The 18,671-nt window shown below is 37.7% G+C and overlaps 1 protein-coding gene across 5 annotated transcripts in view; it reads left to right on the forward strand.

Moving 5' to 3' along the window:
- Nucleotides 1-7,363, forward strand: part of ntrk2a (neurotrophic tyrosine kinase, receptor, type 2a) — a 94,975-nt gene extending 87,612 nt beyond the window's left edge. For all 5 annotated transcript variants that reach the window (XM_044110766.1, XM_044110768.1, XM_044110767.1 and 2 more), the window contains one exon: nucleotides 730-7,363. In XM_044110766.1, the coding sequence (XP_043966701.1) occupies nucleotides 730-915 (186 nt within the window). In that variant the 3' untranslated portion in view covers nucleotides 916-7,363. The remainder of the gene's footprint in view (nucleotides 1-729) is intronic.
- The last annotated feature ends 11,308 nt before the right edge of the window (nucleotides 7,364-18,671 follow it).

Genomic DNA, 18,671 nt, shown 5'->3' on the forward strand with positions numbered 1-18,671 from the left:
GTCTAATGAAAGCCATTAAGTGATATTCGCTGCATGAGAAGAACAGAGCGCATTTAATGCTGGAGAAAATAAAAACCAGCTCAGTTATTTCCTAGAATAACAACAATGCAGACCTTTTATAAATGGAAAACAAAAATAAGTTTCTGTGCTGAGCAGAACTTCAGTCTTCTAAAACAGAAATCAGTTCCTTTATTCAATTTAACACTCTGGTGTGTATTAAAGTAATTATTGCTGAAGCAGTAAATTAGGTGCCAATGAAGTTAATGCAAATGTATGTTTGAAACGCAAACTTTGCTTTTGGGAAATAGTATCAAGTTTGCATTTTGATGTCTACTCCTCTGCATTATGCTAAGAGTTTAGTGAATTATGTATTCAGTACATTTTTCTACTATATGCGCCTGTGACAAGATGACAACTTTAGAGGGTTATCTTGTTTAGTGAATTTTGCACAAATGTAAATTTATGAAGTTTGTCTTCAGGGTGGAAGAGATGTTTTCTGTTTCCAGAGAGTTGAATCTTTAATTTAAACCTTTCACGGGTCTGAATAGGTTTGGGAAAATATTTACTGGCTGGCAGATTGTTTTATATTTGGATATTAAAAACTGACAAAAAGGGAATGCGAACTTTAGTTTGTATAGGTATAAGATTTAAATACTAAAAATGAACCACCCAACTTGTGCTGAAGGTAACGTCTCTGTTTGTGGATCTTCTTTTCTTTCTCCTCTGCAGGTGATCGAGTGTATAACTCAAGGTCGGGTGTTGCAGCGTCCCAGAACCTGCCCCAAAGAGGTGTATGACCTGATGCTGGGCTGCTGGCAAAGAGAACCACACATGAGACTCAACATTAAAGAAATTCATGGTCTGCTCCTTAATCTGGCCAAGGCCTCACCTGTTTATCTGGATATACTGGGCTGAACAAGAGGAGGATGAAACGCAGTGTGTGTGTGCAAGCTGTGTGTGGGGATATATTTAAATGTATATGTGCATTTAAATTTTGCATGCTTGTGTATGTGAGTCAAAGTGGGCATTGGGACACTTTGACTGAAGTGTTTGATGCTCATGCAGGTGTGTGTGTGTGTGTGTGTGTAGGTGTGTATGCGTATGCAGAATGTGTAACTGTACAGGATGTGAAACTCACTTTATGGCAATCAAAAAATATTCCTTCAACTCCTCCCTTGATCACCTCTTTCCCACCGGTCAACTTCTTCACCTGTGTGCAATCCGATTTGTTCTGCTTCTTCAGCAAGGAGACTTTTATCAGAAGTGATGTAACTTTCAAGCTTCTCACTTCTTCTCAGATGCTTTAAACTCACTGGGGCTCAACTGATAAAATAACAAACAAACAAACTGATGAATAAGACTTGAAATTAATTGACTTATCCCTTTGCTGCCTGTAAGGCGACAGGCCGTATTTGAACATCTGGGAAACTCAAGGCGGAGCAGCAAGAGAAGGAGGAGGAATCTCTGGAAGCTCCGACCATTTTGCTTGTAAATAGGAGACTGATGGGACACGTCCGGAGAAACGGCTCTGCGAGATGCCGTGCCGTTAAGACACTGTGTTATCCTCTTTTGCTCCTGTCTGTCTTTTTATCCGTCTGTCTCTCTAAAATGAGGATTACAGTCAGCAGTCAACCAGCAGGACTACAAAAGCAACGATCGAGGCGTCAATATGTATGTGGGAAATTGAGCGTGACACAGCAATGGCCAGAAAGGGAAAGAAAAGTAAACACAATCTCCTTCCCTGCCTGTCTATTGAAATTAAGAGGTGCACTGAGGAGATCATTTCTGGTTGGCCAATATTGCTGATGGACAAAACAATCGGTGACAACACAGCTGCAACCGACTACTGTGGTGAAAAGAGATTTCAGACATCATGCTGAGGTACTCACTTACATGGGTTTGCATTTCACAACTGTTATCTGTTGCATTTTACTTTCCTCAGGCCTGAGATGCCAAGTCTTACTGATCAGAGTAATACGATAGCTACTCCACCCCAAACCTCCGAAGCGACAGATGCTCCACTTGTGATGTCAAGCGTTTGTGTCGGAGGTCAATTGATTCATTTGTCCGCAGCTGTCCGACAATCGCAAAATCACAGTGTTGGGGGAAATTGGGGGTTGGTGGGTGGAGGGTTGGGTAGCGTAAAGGCTGCTGAGGGAGTTTGGGTATCGAGTGGTCAGACCATGGTCAAATGTGTGGGTGACTGCATTGTAGAAGGTGTGGTTCATCTGGTCAACCCCTATTAAATCTTCGAAGCTCTCAGCACTCAGACATTCTTGAAAACCACATCTGCGTAAGAGGGGATGCGCACGAGAGCACACTCACACACATCTATTGTATACCTCATCCCGTCATCCCTGCATCCCCACACGCCCACCCCCACTCACTGAAAGACACTCAAAACGGGCCGAGAAGGAAATTGAATTGTACATGTTTTATTATTTGAGCGGTGCAGTGCTTTAGCCGGGCCCCGTCCCCTGTAATGGTGTAATGTATATTTCATTACAGCTAATGGGCTCCATTAGCACAGTCTCCTCACAGACATTCAAGACTTATTGTTTTATGGCCGAGAAGAAGGGATGGAGGGATGGAAAGGTGAAGGAGAAGAAAACAGTTAGGCTCGCTGGATTTAGGAGCGGCAACGCGTAGGAATACGGGCAGATGTATTAATGCGTCCTGGAAAGCAATTGAGTGGACTACAGAGGGGAAGCAGGGAAGTAAAAAGAAAGGGACTGGAGACAGACTTGGCAGGGGGAAGGAGGGAGAGAAGTGAGAATCTCCTCTGGGAAGAAAAGAAGTGTGAACATCCATCATTACTATGGCCAGCAGATGTTCTGTAAGCCACAACTTCAACTTTACGCTCCCTTCACATTCCTACAGCTGCCTTCAACCACAGACAGTACACACAGCCACACACTTAAATGCAGGCCAGGGTTTCCGCAGGGTCATAAAAAGTTATAAAGTCTTAAATGTATTAGTCCTAAAATTTCTTTAATGAGGTCAGATTTTCCGTAAGTCTTAAACTAAACACTGTTTTGTCTTAAATGTAAACCTTCATTCATTTATTGCTTCCTTAACTTTCATCAACTTCTTTAATCATGTGGAAATGAGTAATGTCTTTGCACTGTGATTGGTTGTCTAGACTGTGTTATTATGCCATAATAAAACTTCCACCCCTATAATGCAGGACAGCAATAAGCCCTATGGCAAGGAATTTGTCCTCAGACGTTCAGCCTTCCTCCTAAACCTGCAGAAGTTTAATGCTCGTGAAATTTACCTTCGGACTTGTAATTCTATATTTAGGTAATTAATTGCAACAGATTTTTTTATTTGTTTGTTTTCCACCAGTTATATACTTCGTATTTAAGAAATAAATACAAAGCAAAATTATTGCATAATGAGAAAAGAAAGAAAGAAAGAAAATTGAAAAAAATAAACCAATATATACCTAAGGCATAATAAAATTATGATAAATTATGAGCCTTAAATAGCAACTCAGAAAATTATCTAGGCCCAAATATTTCCATACTTTGGAGACCAATAACAAGATTCTAAAATCTGTTGTTTTGCAAACTGGGAACCAGTGCAGTGTTTTGTGATCTTATGTGATGTTTTAAATGTCCTCTGTTGGTCAGGATTGTTGCCTCATTTTTAATGAGCTGCCTCTGACTGACGTTTTAACAGAGACCAGTAGTGACAATTAAAGTTACCCAGTTTGTTAAAATCTAGATCCAAGTCATTAATGATGCTTAGGTTTCTTGGACACTCTATGATTTTAGCCAATACTCTAGTTAATTGTTGACCACTAATCTTTTATTTTTGGAACCAACATCCAATTTACTGATTTGCATTAATATAGATACATTTCTGACTACCACTCATTAAAATTATGGACACACTGGCTTTAAGCTTATGATGAAATGTGGTGATATGGTGAGACACAAACTGTCTCATCAGCAAACATTATGGTAAAAACAATGTTTGATTAGTTAACAGTCTGAATCAGGAAGAGCATGTAGATGAAGAAAAGTGGCCTAAGAATAGAGCCTTGATGAACTCCGCTTGTCCACTTGTGATCTTTCATTGCAGATTTATAATTAATAAATGAAACAAAGTCGTCACAGTCTGGTGACATCTGAACCAATCCAGGAAAGTACCAGACACACCCGCCTACTATGTTTGGATACTGATCCAAACATACTGGATCAGTATTTAAATGTCAGGCACATTGACATTTAAAAGCTTTACTAATGTTCTCTCATTGCTGAGGTGTGATCAAAACCTGGCCTGGTATGAATTAAAGAGATTGTTTTCGTTTTAACAACAATGAAATAATTTGTTGCTGTTTGCCAAAACGTCGTTAGGCCAGAAACAGAACTGTAGTTACCTTTTTATTGAAGCGTCCACACTCGGCTTTACAAAAATTGGTTTGATATCTGAAGCTTTGAAATAATTTTTATGAAGGTTACGATACACTGTAGGAAGGTATTTGAGGTTCATAGCAAGTGCAAAGGCACTAAGGTAAGATACACATTTAGGTTGAGAAATTTAGATTTAACTTGTTTATACTCTAAAGTATATTCAACATAATTTGGGTTGTTTTTCATATACATACATCTTAATTTCCACTCATAATGGACTTGAAAAGACTACTGAAAGGTCTTGACATAACCTTACTGATACTTGCAGAAACCCTGCTGCCTCACACCTCATACATATGTACTAACAAACTCTGAGAATAATCTTTAACGATCTATCGCACATCCTGTGATAACAGAACCACTTCACTCCAGCTACAGCTCTGCTCTGGCTTACAGACATACTGTAAATACAGCTCACATGCATGCAAGAAAACACATGTAATGTTTGCTTTTGCATTTTACTTGTGCATACTTTACTCTTTACAGGCATATTTAAAAGTCATTACCAATGCAATTTCACTTATGGTCATTCTGATTTGATGTAGAGATTTCATTTGGAATAGTAGGTCTTTATTTGTTATTTAACTGCAGCACTTGATGGTATTGATGTTTGTGGATTTGATTTCCTGTTATCTAATTTATAAACTTGTAAACCTTTTTGTACACTTCTTCCTATTTTTAAGGTTGCCTTTTTTGCAACTGCAAGCTGAATTTGAATTTAATGATTATATTTACACAAATGTGTAAGATAATCTTGAGTGTGTGGGTATTTTTACATCCCGTTCCTTCTTGATAACAACCGAGCCTGTCCTCATGGACACTGTTCACTGCAGCAGGGATGGATATCTCACCACTCTGTCACATATGTCGATTGAGTATGACATTTTGCCAAAATTATTCTCACCTGTCAGAATAACTGCAAGGGTTAATGGCTGCAGCATTGACAGCGCATGCTAACAGGGTTAAAAAATAAAAAATAAAAAAAATCTATCCCTGCTGAAGCACACCAACCACACTCAAAACAAAACCCGACACACAATATCTCTGTGCAATAACAGAGGGCAGGGTGTGTAAGCTGGAAAAAACTGTGAAAAATAAATACAGTGCATACGGACACTTCTGATGTCAAAAGAGTAGCGTACACTGAAGCAGCTCCCCAGCTCCAAGCACTGTTTCTGCACTTACATGTTGTGTTTGTTTCTCCCGTTTTTAATAATAATGAACTGCGTGATGTTGGACAGGGGTGATGTTTTGACAGCGAGAGATGGAGGAGATTGGTCTGCACAGATCGGCAGTCTTTGCATCAATGCCTCTGATCAGAAAAAAAAAATCAGAAAAAGTAAAAACAACATCTGCTGTGCGAATGGAAACCTCAGACAGAAGGGACTGACAATCACAGACTTCTCTACGCTCTCTCTCTCTCTCTCTTTCTTTATCAAGTGACCTACTGTATGATAGATTATTCAACCAATTTTTCCTCTTCTATGCTGCCTATACTGTATGTGATAGTCTTAACCTCCGGTCCTTAGAAGTGCTACTTTTGTCCTTTTTCTTTCTTTCTTTTATTTTTTTGTAAAATAACAGCAAGAGGAATGAACAAGAATTTATGTAAAAAATGTGAATAAGCTGCTGGAAGAAATAAGCATTGTTAACTGGTGTGTCCCAGACTGTGCCGTTATTTAGACTGAACTGTTTTACTCTTTCGTGTTTGAATCAAGGGGTGCTAGTTGGGTAGGTGAGACTCAGCCAAGACAAAAAAATGACATTCAGTGGCCCCAGGGAAGCTGTACGGCTTTTGATTATTCAGTTTCGGTGAGTGTGTATGAGTGCGTGGTTGCGTGGGGGCGTGTGCGGGTGCGTGTGTGTGTGTGTGTAAAAAGCTGGCTGATTTGCAGCATTCAGACTAAATCCAAACTCAAATGTCATAAGACACAGGAAGCAGAAATTGATTTATTGTTGCTGTATGCCAATTTCATGACAAATAACTGCAAACCATCTCATGGAAATGTGGTTGTTTTTATGGCAGCTATGATTAATAGAATCAGTCGTTCTCTTTTTTATAAAAGCTCAAATTAGCCTTCTTTTCGCCTCGATTCATCAAAGCCTGGATTTCACACGAGCATATCAACAACATTACATAGAGAAATCTTTCCTGCCCCGTTGCCTTACTTCAATGTATTTTTGGCCAGACTCTGTGACTCGGGGGTGCATTTCAAATACGACACATATGTACTTCACAACTTTAGAAATGTTATGATTCACATCACATTTAACGCTCCCACACTCCACTCTCTTTCTCACACAACCGTGACATCAGACTTTGATTTAATCGAGCTGAAATATCACAAAGGTCATCTCTCAGATTACTTTTGTGCTTGGATGCTCTGGAGTACCTAAAAGAATGTAATGCATAAAAACAGCTTCTTTTTTTTTTTTTTTGGGAGAGAAAGGGGAAGATCTAACCTGTGATTTAAAAATAGTCTCCTTTTCTTTTTCTTGTTCTATGGTTTTCTTCTGCACTTAAAATGTTTTGCTGAATCCACAAAGATATGAAAATGGATGAATGCAACTATCAAATCAATTCTAGTTAGAGACTGTAAATTCAAACTACTTGTATTTTTTTTAGCAAATGGGTTTTTAGTGCTCCCTCCCACACACACACACACACACACACGCACGCACGCCTACACACCAGAGAGAAGCTGGACAGATTATAGTTGAGTGATGGAAATAATAATATAGTATTTATTCATGATGGTGAAGATGATGATGATGATGGTAATGAACATGTGACCTTTTTTCTGAAGATGGACCAGTCTGTTGTGATACAATGTAATTAATAAAACCAGTTATGTCACATCAAACATCCTCCAGGTGAATGTGTGTGTTTACGTGTGTGTGTTTTAAGTAGACTGATTATGTCAGGGGGTTGGTTTGAGGTGAAGCTAAGGTAAAGTTTAAAATAAAAATAAATCAACGTACCTTTTTAATAATAATAAGATGTGAAAAGACAAAGTTCTGGGCTGCAGGTGCACTGGTTTTAGCTTGATATGTTTACATAGGTTTTGATGTAAACACATCAAAACACATTGATATGTGACTTTTTCCATGGCCAAATGATTACACAGCATATAATTATTATCAACAACAACTGGGTGATTTTTTTTTTTTTTTTTTTTTTTTTTTTTTTTACCCGATCTTTACTTGAAATTAGGGTACATAATTTTTATTTGTAGATTTTTCTAAATCAAACAGGGTCATAATCATACAATTATTCAAATACATATATACTAGGGGTGTCAAACTCCAGTCCTCAAGGGCCGCTGTCCTGCAACGTTTAGATGAGCCTCTGCTGCACCACACCTGAATAGAATAATTAGGCTCTGGAGAATTGATCTACACAAAGAGGAGGTAATTAAGCCATTTTATTCCAGTGTTTTGTACCTGTGGCACATCTAAAAACTACAGGACAGCGGCCCTTGAGGACTGGAGTTTGACAGCCCTGATATATACATTCACTCCTGGAAATATTTGGAGAAATTCCTCATAGAAACTTCAATTTTAATGCTCTATGCCTTCGATGAGCATCTTGCATAATATTTGGCCAATCTTCCTGACAGAATCAGTAGAGTAGATTGAAATTGGTGCTTTTTCTGGTACAGACTATGATTCTATGCTTAATTTACACATTTTTAACATGGATGAGATTTTGCAATGGGAAGTCTGTCACATAAACTTATTGCACCTTTATTCATTTTTAAATCATTTGTCATTTTGTGTCCGGGATAAATGCCCTGTTATTGTGACCAAGTAAAAAGCCGTAAAATGAACTTAATTTATTTATTAAAATACTCAAATTAATATTTTATTTATGACTGTTATGAGTGCATTTAAACTACTGACTGATACTTTATAAAGTTTAGACAACACAATGATGCACTCTTAAGTGTGAGACAGGGAAATAGAGTCAAAGCAACCTCTTTCATTTTCTATTAATCCCAACATAAATCCAGTGTCTTTAAAGAAAAAAAAAAACCTCCTTGGTTTATAAATTAGAATCAGGCTGAGGGCTTTGCAGGGAATTGTACAAGCAAATTGAACAAGAGGTTTTGCTTAAACCCCAGATGCAATTAAGCAACAGCTGAATTAATACGTTCTCTTTACACAGAGCTGTGCAATTTATTTCCTAGTTTTAAAAAAGTACTTGATAGAAAATGAGAAATACCTTTTCACCTTGGTGTCAGCATGAGTGGGGAGGATGCAGCTGAATAAAAAAAAACAGAGACTCAGCAAAGACAACACTGAGTGATGGTAGTTGCTCTTTTTAGTGCAGTGACAAATTCTTGCCCTCTTCAGTCATAAATAACACTTAATTCAATCGTCATAGATACAAACAAGCATGAAGCTGAAAGATGGAGGACGTCTACGAACAGAAGAACTGACGCCAGCTTTTGTAAGACAGCAGGGCATTTTCATTTTAACACATTATTAAATCCTGCTTAATGTCAATGTCACCATAACATTTCCTTTTCAGTCTTGAGGCAATACTATTACGCAGCTGACCTCAATTAAAAGTGAATTTTTATGAGCAAAATTTAATTGCCAGAGGAAAACAAAATCTACATCAGAGTACGATTGGTTTGTAAGTAATTAGAGATATGTAAAATATTTTAAAATCTCTTCATTTCTGAAGACTGCTTACCCTGCCTCAAAATTTCTTTAGGTATGTCATGTTTTATATTGATAAGATAAAATCAGATTTACCACACTTTGTAATTCAATAGGTATATATATATCTATATATATATATATAGATATATATATACACTTTGAGATCTCATGATTACCTGAATTAGGAATATTGGTCTTCTAGACTGTGGAGGCCAGTCAGCCTCACTGTGGGTGGATTAAAATGTTTTTGTCATCTCAGCTTTTTGTTACTTTTTAACTCTGTCTCTCCATTCTCCATCCTCCACATCATTTCCCACATTATTGACAGATTTTTTTTTATTTTGACTAAAATGATGGTGAGTTCTCAAGTAACTCCAAGATGAGAAGGACATTAATGTTATTTTATTTTAATTTAATATAAGCTGAAAATACATACGGTGGCATGAAGCAATTAAATCTGTTGGTTAGCTTAATCCCTCCATCCATCCACCCATCCATCCACCCATCCATCCATCCACCCATCCATCCATTTTCTGTTCACCCTGGTCCCTTAGAGGGGTCAAGAGAGGTGCTGGTGCCGATCTCCCGCCACGTTCCAGGGTTCCAGAGGCGGGGTCACCCTGGACAGGTCGCCAGTCTGTCGCATGATTAGCTTAATCCATTTAATAAAAACAAGGAAGTCTTACCGTTATTAATCAATTGGGACTGAATTATAATGATAAGACAAAAAAGCCGCAATGAAATTTTTTCATTCTTTTTATTTTTAACAGTCTATGGTTTTGTGGTTGTGTGTAGTTGTAGCATTAGTACCACCTTAAACAGTATCTTCAAGAGTCAAATATTATACAGCCATTCGTCAGCATGGTGAAGGTCAAAAATTCAAGCAACCTTGACGGAGGCATACTTTACTGTGGGGGGATGTAATTGCTTCTGTTTGGAAGTCTGAAGGTAATCTGTATGGAACCATTTATCGTTACAGTGTCAAAAGACAGTTGCACAGTAACACTTAAATTATAAGCTTAAAGACAGCCTCATCTTAGGACAAACGTTCATGAACTCCAGCTCCTCATTATGGAAAAGAGACCTTAGCAAGGACAGGCAGGCAGTCACAAAAGCCTGGATGATTTATAAAAATACTCACTTTTTGTCACATTGTAATGAGATATTTTGGCAACTTATATAGATATTTTATGTAATAGATCAACACAAAACAGTCATAAAAAATTTTCTTAGTAATTCAAGTCTATTTTGTCATATATACTAATTTGTCTTACTTGATAAATATTTTAATGTTTGTCATTGTAATATCATGAAACAATTCTTGGTAGATACTTAATGTTCTACCTCAATCAGTTCAGAAAAATCTTACCTCTGAACTGATTGAGGTTGTACATTTGGTTTTGCTGTGATAATATCCCAAAAAAATCTAATATATAGTTCTTCATCAATTTTATTTGTGATGTAATTTAAAATATTTTAGATGATCCTAAATCTGAGATATAAACAGATAAAGTATATTCATCAAAATGCTGAGTAATGATGTTCTCGTCATTTGTACCTGGTGCGATGCATCTGTTTGTGGTTCTGCCAGTTTTACATAGGATTTAACTTTGGTTTCAATGTAACTACACATAAATATACAAGCATTTTATTCTTTGATGTCCGTGTACTGTGAGTGGTTGAAAACCAAAGTAAAATTTATTGTTTGAGCAAACAAGCTTGACCATAAAGATGATTAAATTCTGATTCTGAGTAAAAGTGAGCCTCCTAATTTACTACTCACCAGAAACAGAACTTTTAAATGACTTTTTCCAAAGAGGATCCCAATGTCTTCGATTTTCAATCTAACTGAGTACGTTTAAAACCGATATACATGTGCCCAGATGTATTAGAAGAAGAATCGCCATGATGGTGTGTTCGCTGTACATCGAAGCCTTGGTAAGGCTGTTGTTTGTGCCTTCTAGCATTAGTGTGATCCCAAAAGACCTGAAATCAGCAGGGAAGATATGCATCTTAATTACAGACCACCACATATCAGAGTAGCGGTTTAGAGGCGGCACAGATGAGGCATGCCAGAGCTGCTTTGTGAGAGGAGCGACCAATTAGAGATGTTAAAGGCAGTGACAAGTAGTCATTAGTGGTTAATCCCTCACCACTGCACCTGCATGGTGACATCGCTGCCGACACGTAGAGGGGAGTTAATGCGGATGTTATTTCTCCGCAAATGCTGCTTTCTCTTACTGAGAGTCACTTTTTTTGTTGTTGTTTCTCTCTTTCAGCTCGAAGTAAAATTATAATGTATACCTCTGACAATCCTGACAAAAACGTAAAAAGAAACAAATACAATAGTGCCATTGAATTAACAAAATACTCTAGACTGCTTCTCAGAAACCAATGTGTGTATTATTCCAGACCCCATCTGGCTTTATTAGGGTCTCCATGCAGCCTCAAACATTTCACAAGTCCTTTGTTACCCAAGTCAATGTTGAATTTTCTCTAGAAATATTTGAAGATTTTGTAAATATTGGGCTCCCTATCCCAGAACTAATTTGACGAGCACTTCTGGCTTGACTAAATACTGAGTAAATTGCAAACATTAAGCTTCACAATTTATCAGCCAGAGAAGCTGCAGGGGGTTTGATGAATCAGCTGCCATTAACCATACAAGATGGTTTGTCACTCCAATAATTACACAGGGTGTTATTAGAGGAGGAGCAGGCGCAGGCGGAAACATGCACAGAAATGTCCTCAGGAATGATTCGGGCATACTATGTTTATTAGACAACAACACATTAGCCTTAGTGTAATAGTCTTAATTTATCATTTAAAAAAGCTTTTAAAAGGATCTTGTTATGCATTTTCCAGACACATAGTGACAGTTTATAGAACCATCAAGTTACCTTCAGTGATTATAAATATGTTAAAAATACCAAATATGACTTAAAATAATTTGACTTCATGGTTTAGCGCCTTGTAATTGGCCCTCTGTCTCTTTAAAAACTCCTGCTCTTTCTGAAGCTCTGCTGTCTCTGCTCTATTAATCCTCTTCTGTTAGGTTCCATGTTTTTCTGTGTATTTATTTCTAGTTTCCTGTATCCCTGAGTCTCTGTGTTGTCCTGTCTACCCCCTTGATTAGTTCCCAGGTGTGTCTCGTCCCCTGATTACCTCATGTGTATTTAGAGTCACCTGTGTCTGTCTGTGTTGTCGGGTCCTCGTTGATTGTTGCGTCCCTGAGTCTGCCTGTTTTGTTTGCCCTGCTAATTCTGTTGCTACCGGTGTGAGCCCTGGCTTCCGCTCAGCCGTGCCGCCAGAATTTTGTAGATTTATTTTGAAGCTGTAATTATTTATTAAAATTTGCCTTTTCCTCCACTCACCTGGGTCTACGGCGTCTACCTCACCTCACACCACACATTTCATGACATCTTCCACTGTTTTTACTAGTGTTGCACTGAGGAGTAGCTTGTGTAATGAGCTCAGTAGACGCACAGTTCCAACAGGTGTTTGCTAACTGATTCTGGCTAGTCTGAAGGAGCTGAGGGGGGGAAGTGAGCTTCCACTTTGTGATGCAGAAGCTTGGAAACTGCAGCTCTGAGGTGGAGCTGCATCTCAAAGGAGGAGGTAGATGCAGCCAGGGGTTTTGCACAGCAGAATGGTTGCCATGGGAGATTAAATGTTTTCTCAAACATGCATGAAATAGCCAAGGTGACACTACAGGTATCTTTTTGATGAAGGACTAACATTACAACCTGATAAAAGCTCAAAAAGGTCTGTTTTTTTGTTTGTTTTTTTTTTGTTTTGTTTTTTGCAAACTTCACCTTTAAAGTAAAATATTAAATACATTTAGAAATAAATGTAAAATGAAAATGTCTTTTTAAAGAGTACTCTTAAAAAATCACCCCTGACTATCACATCTGCATTAGTTTCATTACAATCTACAGCATTTCTATGTCATTCTGGGAAGTTTTGTTGCACATCCACCATCAGTTTTGGCTTCCAAGATCAGTTTATTTGTTGTTTATTAGTTGTTCTTAGCAACAGCATTGTTACCTTCCAGCTGTCATCCTTTTTCTTTATTGGATGCTTCTAGGATACATTGATTATATATCCTGGTGAGGCGGACCATTGACTTGATGTCTCATGCTTTTTGCCCAGAGCTTGATTTCAGCCACACAGAGGAAGTGGCTGATGATGGCTTTACTGCAGAACAGATAATTGAAGTCACTCTTTTCAATTATGTGACATATAATCTGACTCTGAGTTTTTAGCCTTATACAAAAAGAGATTGCAGTAGCCATTAAAATCTGCTAAGTTTGTGGCACATTTAATGGTTCCTTCCACATCATTTCTGTCAACGTCTTGCTGATATCGCTCCTTTTCCTGCTGGTGTACAGTTGAAACCATTCCAGTAAACATCTATGCAACATGGAGCTCTCTTGCTGTGAACCTGGGAAGAGTGCAGGTATGTCTGAATTTTGAATCTATACTGGTATTTTCTGTCAACCAGTAGCTGTACTGTTTGGCTCCTCTGGTGTTACTGACTTTCCTCCCTTTGGATCATGTGGCCATTTGCCCACTCAACTGGGTTGCTTCATGTTTCAGCTGTAATGTTTATATAAATGCCATCATTCAAGGTACTGAATCATCCAGTAGAAGCGTCAAAGTCTTTCAGGTGTTTATCATACATGGAGACTTCCAAAAAGTGAAATATTCAAAGAAACCTTAAGTAGGAGGGGGCTTCTCTGCCTAAAAAGAGATTCTTGAAGAGCCTTGGGTATTTAGTCAGGACTAGAAATAGAAATTATAGTCTGACTGTGAGACACCTACTGAGTGATCTGATCAAGACTGGTGCAACAATAAGATCTGCACTAATTACATGATGTCCTCATGAACCTCTAGTCACACAACTCTTGATCTTTTTTGGTAAATTATAAATCTTGGTGAGAAGAAGTTAATTGTGCTCCTCAAGGGTTTATTGGGGCAATTTTCTTTAAAATGTATATGTTCTCACTGGCTCAGTGGAGCTAAAAACTACAGAGCACGCAAATAATATCTTTTTTTTTATTGTTTTGGACTCAAATCAATGAGACTGGCGACCTGTTCAGGGTGTTCCTCACCTCTCGCCTGAAATGTTTTCTGGAGATAAGCACCACACCCCTCCCAACTCCACTAGGGACAAGGGTGTACAGAAAATGGATGGATGGACTCAAATCAAAACTTTGGCAACAACATGAAGTCTAGTGATATACAAATAACGCTGATACAAGGGACATTAAAGAGAAACTATCATTTCCCAGGAGAATTAAAGTAGGACGACAGAGTTTTGGAAGACGAAGGGAGCTGTATTTTTAGCATGTAAAAGCCAAGACATGATGAATCCATAACAATATGATTCAGACATTAATGTTATATGAAGGTTTTGGTGGGACAGGAACTGGCAATCTTCATCACCCACACCAGCCATTAAAGACATAAAAGAAATATCAGGTAATTTTTAAATAAAAAGTGTCACACTGTTGACAAATCAAGTGTTAGTGATCATTGGAGTCTCCAACAGGATAATGATCCCATTGTTTTAAAACATTTTGCACACAGGGAAATGTGTGATTTCTGCTTCCATCAGGTGTCCCTTAAAAAGCATCTGAAAGTCCAGTCAGATATTAGTCAATATGAAATTACACATAGATAAAGCATGGATAAAGTGGATGGTAGTGCATTATACTGATATACCAACAAATAATACCCATGGAGTTTTCTTCATGAAGAAAGGTTTTCTGAAGATGCAGTAAATGCTCTTTTCTCTGAGGACACTGCGTAAAACTCTGAAAGAGAGGACAGATTTGTGAGCAAGAGCCATCCCTCATCTTCAGTCTCCTCCTGCTCCTGCAAGGGTTTCTTGTTCCACCGAAACGGAACAGCCAGTGGCTTTATCAAGATTTATGAGCTAAATCATCATTGGAAATATAAGACACTTGTTGGGGAATGAGGGCAGATTGGAAAAAAGAAAAGGGAGCGGTCAAACAAAGAAAAGGAGAAATGGTGCTAGTTGAAGAGGAAAATGAGAGAAAAAGTTGAGCGAGCTATGCAATGAGTTGAATCAGAATGAAAGGAAAAAGAAATAAATATAAAAAAATATATATTGGTACTTAGGTATTAACAGACGTCCGGTCTTGATCCCTAAAACAAACATATTTCTTTATATTTTTCCCCTGTTTTTCTGTCTGCTGGGTCTGTTATGTTTATTGAAGTAAACAAGTTATGGAGCAGCAGTGATGAAAAGCTAGATATGCTGAATACAGATTAAAATCAGACACAGCTGTTGTAATACAAGACTCTCCTGATGATGCTCTAATTTTTGATACTTCTCTCACATAATTTAATTCACTGGAAATGAAAAAGACTGGCTTTCTTTTTTTTTTTACCTTTTTTAAAATTACAGATTTTTCTTTTACAAACATAATCAAAATAAGTGAGCACATAAAAAATCTGAGAAAACAAATGTGTGCAAGAAACTGACTTAGTAATGGATATGAAATTAAACTGTGGATTCTTAAGCAAAACCTTTTAGGCTTAGAAGATTTTCTATGTTCCTCTCAGTCTTGACAATTGTGGTTATTTTTAACTAAGAAAATCTGCTAGGTGTAATTTATTTTATTTAACCTTTATTTAACCAGGTTAGTCCCACAGATATTAAAAATATTTCTTGGAAAAGACAGCAGGAGCAGCATAGTTGTAATAAAAACATGCAATACACCTCAAAATTTGCTCACAGAAAATACTCAAATAGACAAAGTGGGACTGCAATGAAATGTCCGTATTTTTTCATAGCAAGGGTTTGAAGTTGAAGCTTCGATTGTACATTATTTTAGGTTCCGAAAACCTGGTTTGTGCTTTGGGAACAACAAATTGCAGAACACCCAGCGATCTAAGATTGTAATTTTCATGTTTCCTTGTTAGGAGACAAGATAGATAAGAATGAGTATCACCCAGAATTATCCTGCTGACATTTGAAAAGGCTAAATTATGGTTTAGTATCGTCACAGGAAGTCTGTTTGTGAGATACGACTCTGTGTTTTATTTACAGTCTGTTCAAAAGGATGCAGTAAGACGTCTTAGTAAAGGCTCTACAGGGGACGTTTAGTCAAACTCGGGATTCAAGTGAATTTCTGTACCAGTTTTATATTTACATTTATGAATTTCTGAAGACCTTTACAACACCTACTGTTTCCTGAGTCTTTGTGTAAACTTACTGTTTATTACTTATTTTAGCCAGAAACAAATGACTAGTTTGTCTGCTGTTTTCTTTAAATTGACATTGTTATTGAGGCTTTAAAGGACATAATATGTGAAAATCTTGGTTTTCTTAAATCAGAAGCTTCTCATTTTATCCCTCAAATGATAGGGCTAATTTTTTCTCTCAAGCGTGGACGTATAGATCCTTTCAATTAGATCAATATTCCTTATGTGACAAGCACTATTAATGTCAGCCCTTATTATTTTGCAGCATGTGTCTACTCAATGAGACATAAGCCCTTACCACTAAAAAAAACACTTGATAGGATTATGACAAATGCTTCTACAAACTGAATCTAGTCTGTTTTTGGGAGATTTCTTAATGAATAGATTATAGCGATACTATAAACCAAATCAGTCCTTACTGTGATTTTAATTTTACGTGTTTGTTTATTTTCTGTTGTCAAACAGACATAATTTTAGAGGAGTTATTTTAGATTATTGCTACATCAGGTGATATGTAGAGAGTTGTGAGAGGAACTAGAAGGGAGAAGATGTAAATACATTAACAAAAAAGGGGGAAAGAAGAAAGTGTCAGATCAAGGTAAAGTAAAGCTTTAAACAATGAAGGACATTTAATAAGAACAAATTGCAATAACAACAAAAAACAGAAAAAAAAAGAAAAAAAACCAGAAAGAACGGAGTTCAGGTACAGACAGTCCAATAAAGCATCAGGAGCCAAGAACAGAAGCTGAAAACATCAGGGACACCGAGCAATGGAGCAAGCAGCGAAACAGAGCCAGTGAGCAGGGGATGGGCTTTTGATGGAGTCTCATCTGGAGTGTTTATGACGAGGCAGCACCAGCAACATAATGAGTTGACTGATCAATCTCTCCTTGCCCCGCTGGATCAATAGCACTGTTTTGACAGCCTACATTAAGCTCTAACTAATTGCCAGATTGCTAAATGCTTTTAAGAAGGAAGAGAAAGAAAAAAAAAACATATCCAAGTCAATCAATAATGCAATCACACAAGCAACCCTTTGTAAAGGGAAGAGGGGTTTGCTCATGTGTTTTGGTGCGTGTACACACGTGTGAGCATGGTGAGTGTTAAGGGCAAAATGGTTATCTGCTGTACAAAATGCAGGACCTGTGAATGTTTAGGATTTGTTAGAATGACTGAGACATGTGGTTAAGGGACGAGAGTGGAGCGGCAGAGTATTTGGGGTTTGAACTCGGCAGCCCCGGCGGAGCCGTTAGTTGACATTGCTCACAGTTGGGCAACTAAACCACCATGACTTTACTGGGACTTGATATGAGGCTTAACAGCTCCACTGAATGGAAACCTCTCATGTGTAAATGCTGTGTAATGTGTATTTTGTTTTAGTTATCTGTCTTCCTTTTGGGAGAAATTCAACCCCTTGAAGACTGAATAATCAGACCATTTGTAAGCAATTCAGCATCTTGTGCAGATTTTAAACGCTTTGAGAAATAGGTAAGACTCCGTGCAACCTTACATTTAGAAACAGGCCTGTAGTCAGTGTTTGACTAAGCCCAATCTGCAGCTGAAAAACATTTTACAGCATTAAACTTATAACCTAAGAGTTTGATATTTGCACTGGCACAGGAATGTTGATTCCCCAGATGGATAATTAATTTAGTGAGTTTCCAAATAAAATATGTTTCTGCAGGTCCTTCAAGTATAATTGATACACTCTCCTCTGAGCAGCATAACTGTATTGAATTTTCAGTCTCGGCTCAGAAAAAGCCAAATCACTTGACTTAATTCAGCAAGAAACTAGAGTTTGGAATTTGCCCCAGTTTTGGAAAGTTTTAGCAAACTAAATGCATTACTTGTTGCACACCAAGGTTTGCTGTTGTAGCGTACTGACTGATAATAGTAACATTGTCTGTGCGAAATGATGGTAACTTCTGAAGAGTAGAGTAAATTACATAAAGAAAACAAATAAGGGAGAAAGGCAGCTCCAGCAAAGACTTCTGGTTCCAGGACTAAGTAATATTTTAGTCCTGGAAAGATCATTTAAACAGGTCAACAGCAGAGCAACACTAATATCAGCATGACGTTTCAAATAAAGGTGTACACAACAGTTATTTCTGTTATTCAGAGGTTTTGCTTTTGTTACCTGGGGCAATCATTACAGAACAGGGTTTCAGTCGTTTTAATATTGAAAAGTGATCCACCCATTTGTGAGTCACTCTTTACAGCCATTGTACAGAAAAGGAGAGGTTTAATCCTCCAGAACTCATATTCAGAAAATCTGAATATTTTTGAGAACTCTACTTAATATTGAAGTAGAAAAAACATTATGCAGATTAATTACACACAGAC

Source organism: Gambusia affinis, linkage group LG03, assembly GCF_019740435.1.
Source record: "Gambusia affinis linkage group LG03, SWU_Gaff_1.0, whole genome shotgun sequence".
NCBI classification, from domain to species: domain Eukaryota; kingdom Metazoa; phylum Chordata; class Actinopteri; order Cyprinodontiformes; family Poeciliidae; genus Gambusia; species Gambusia affinis.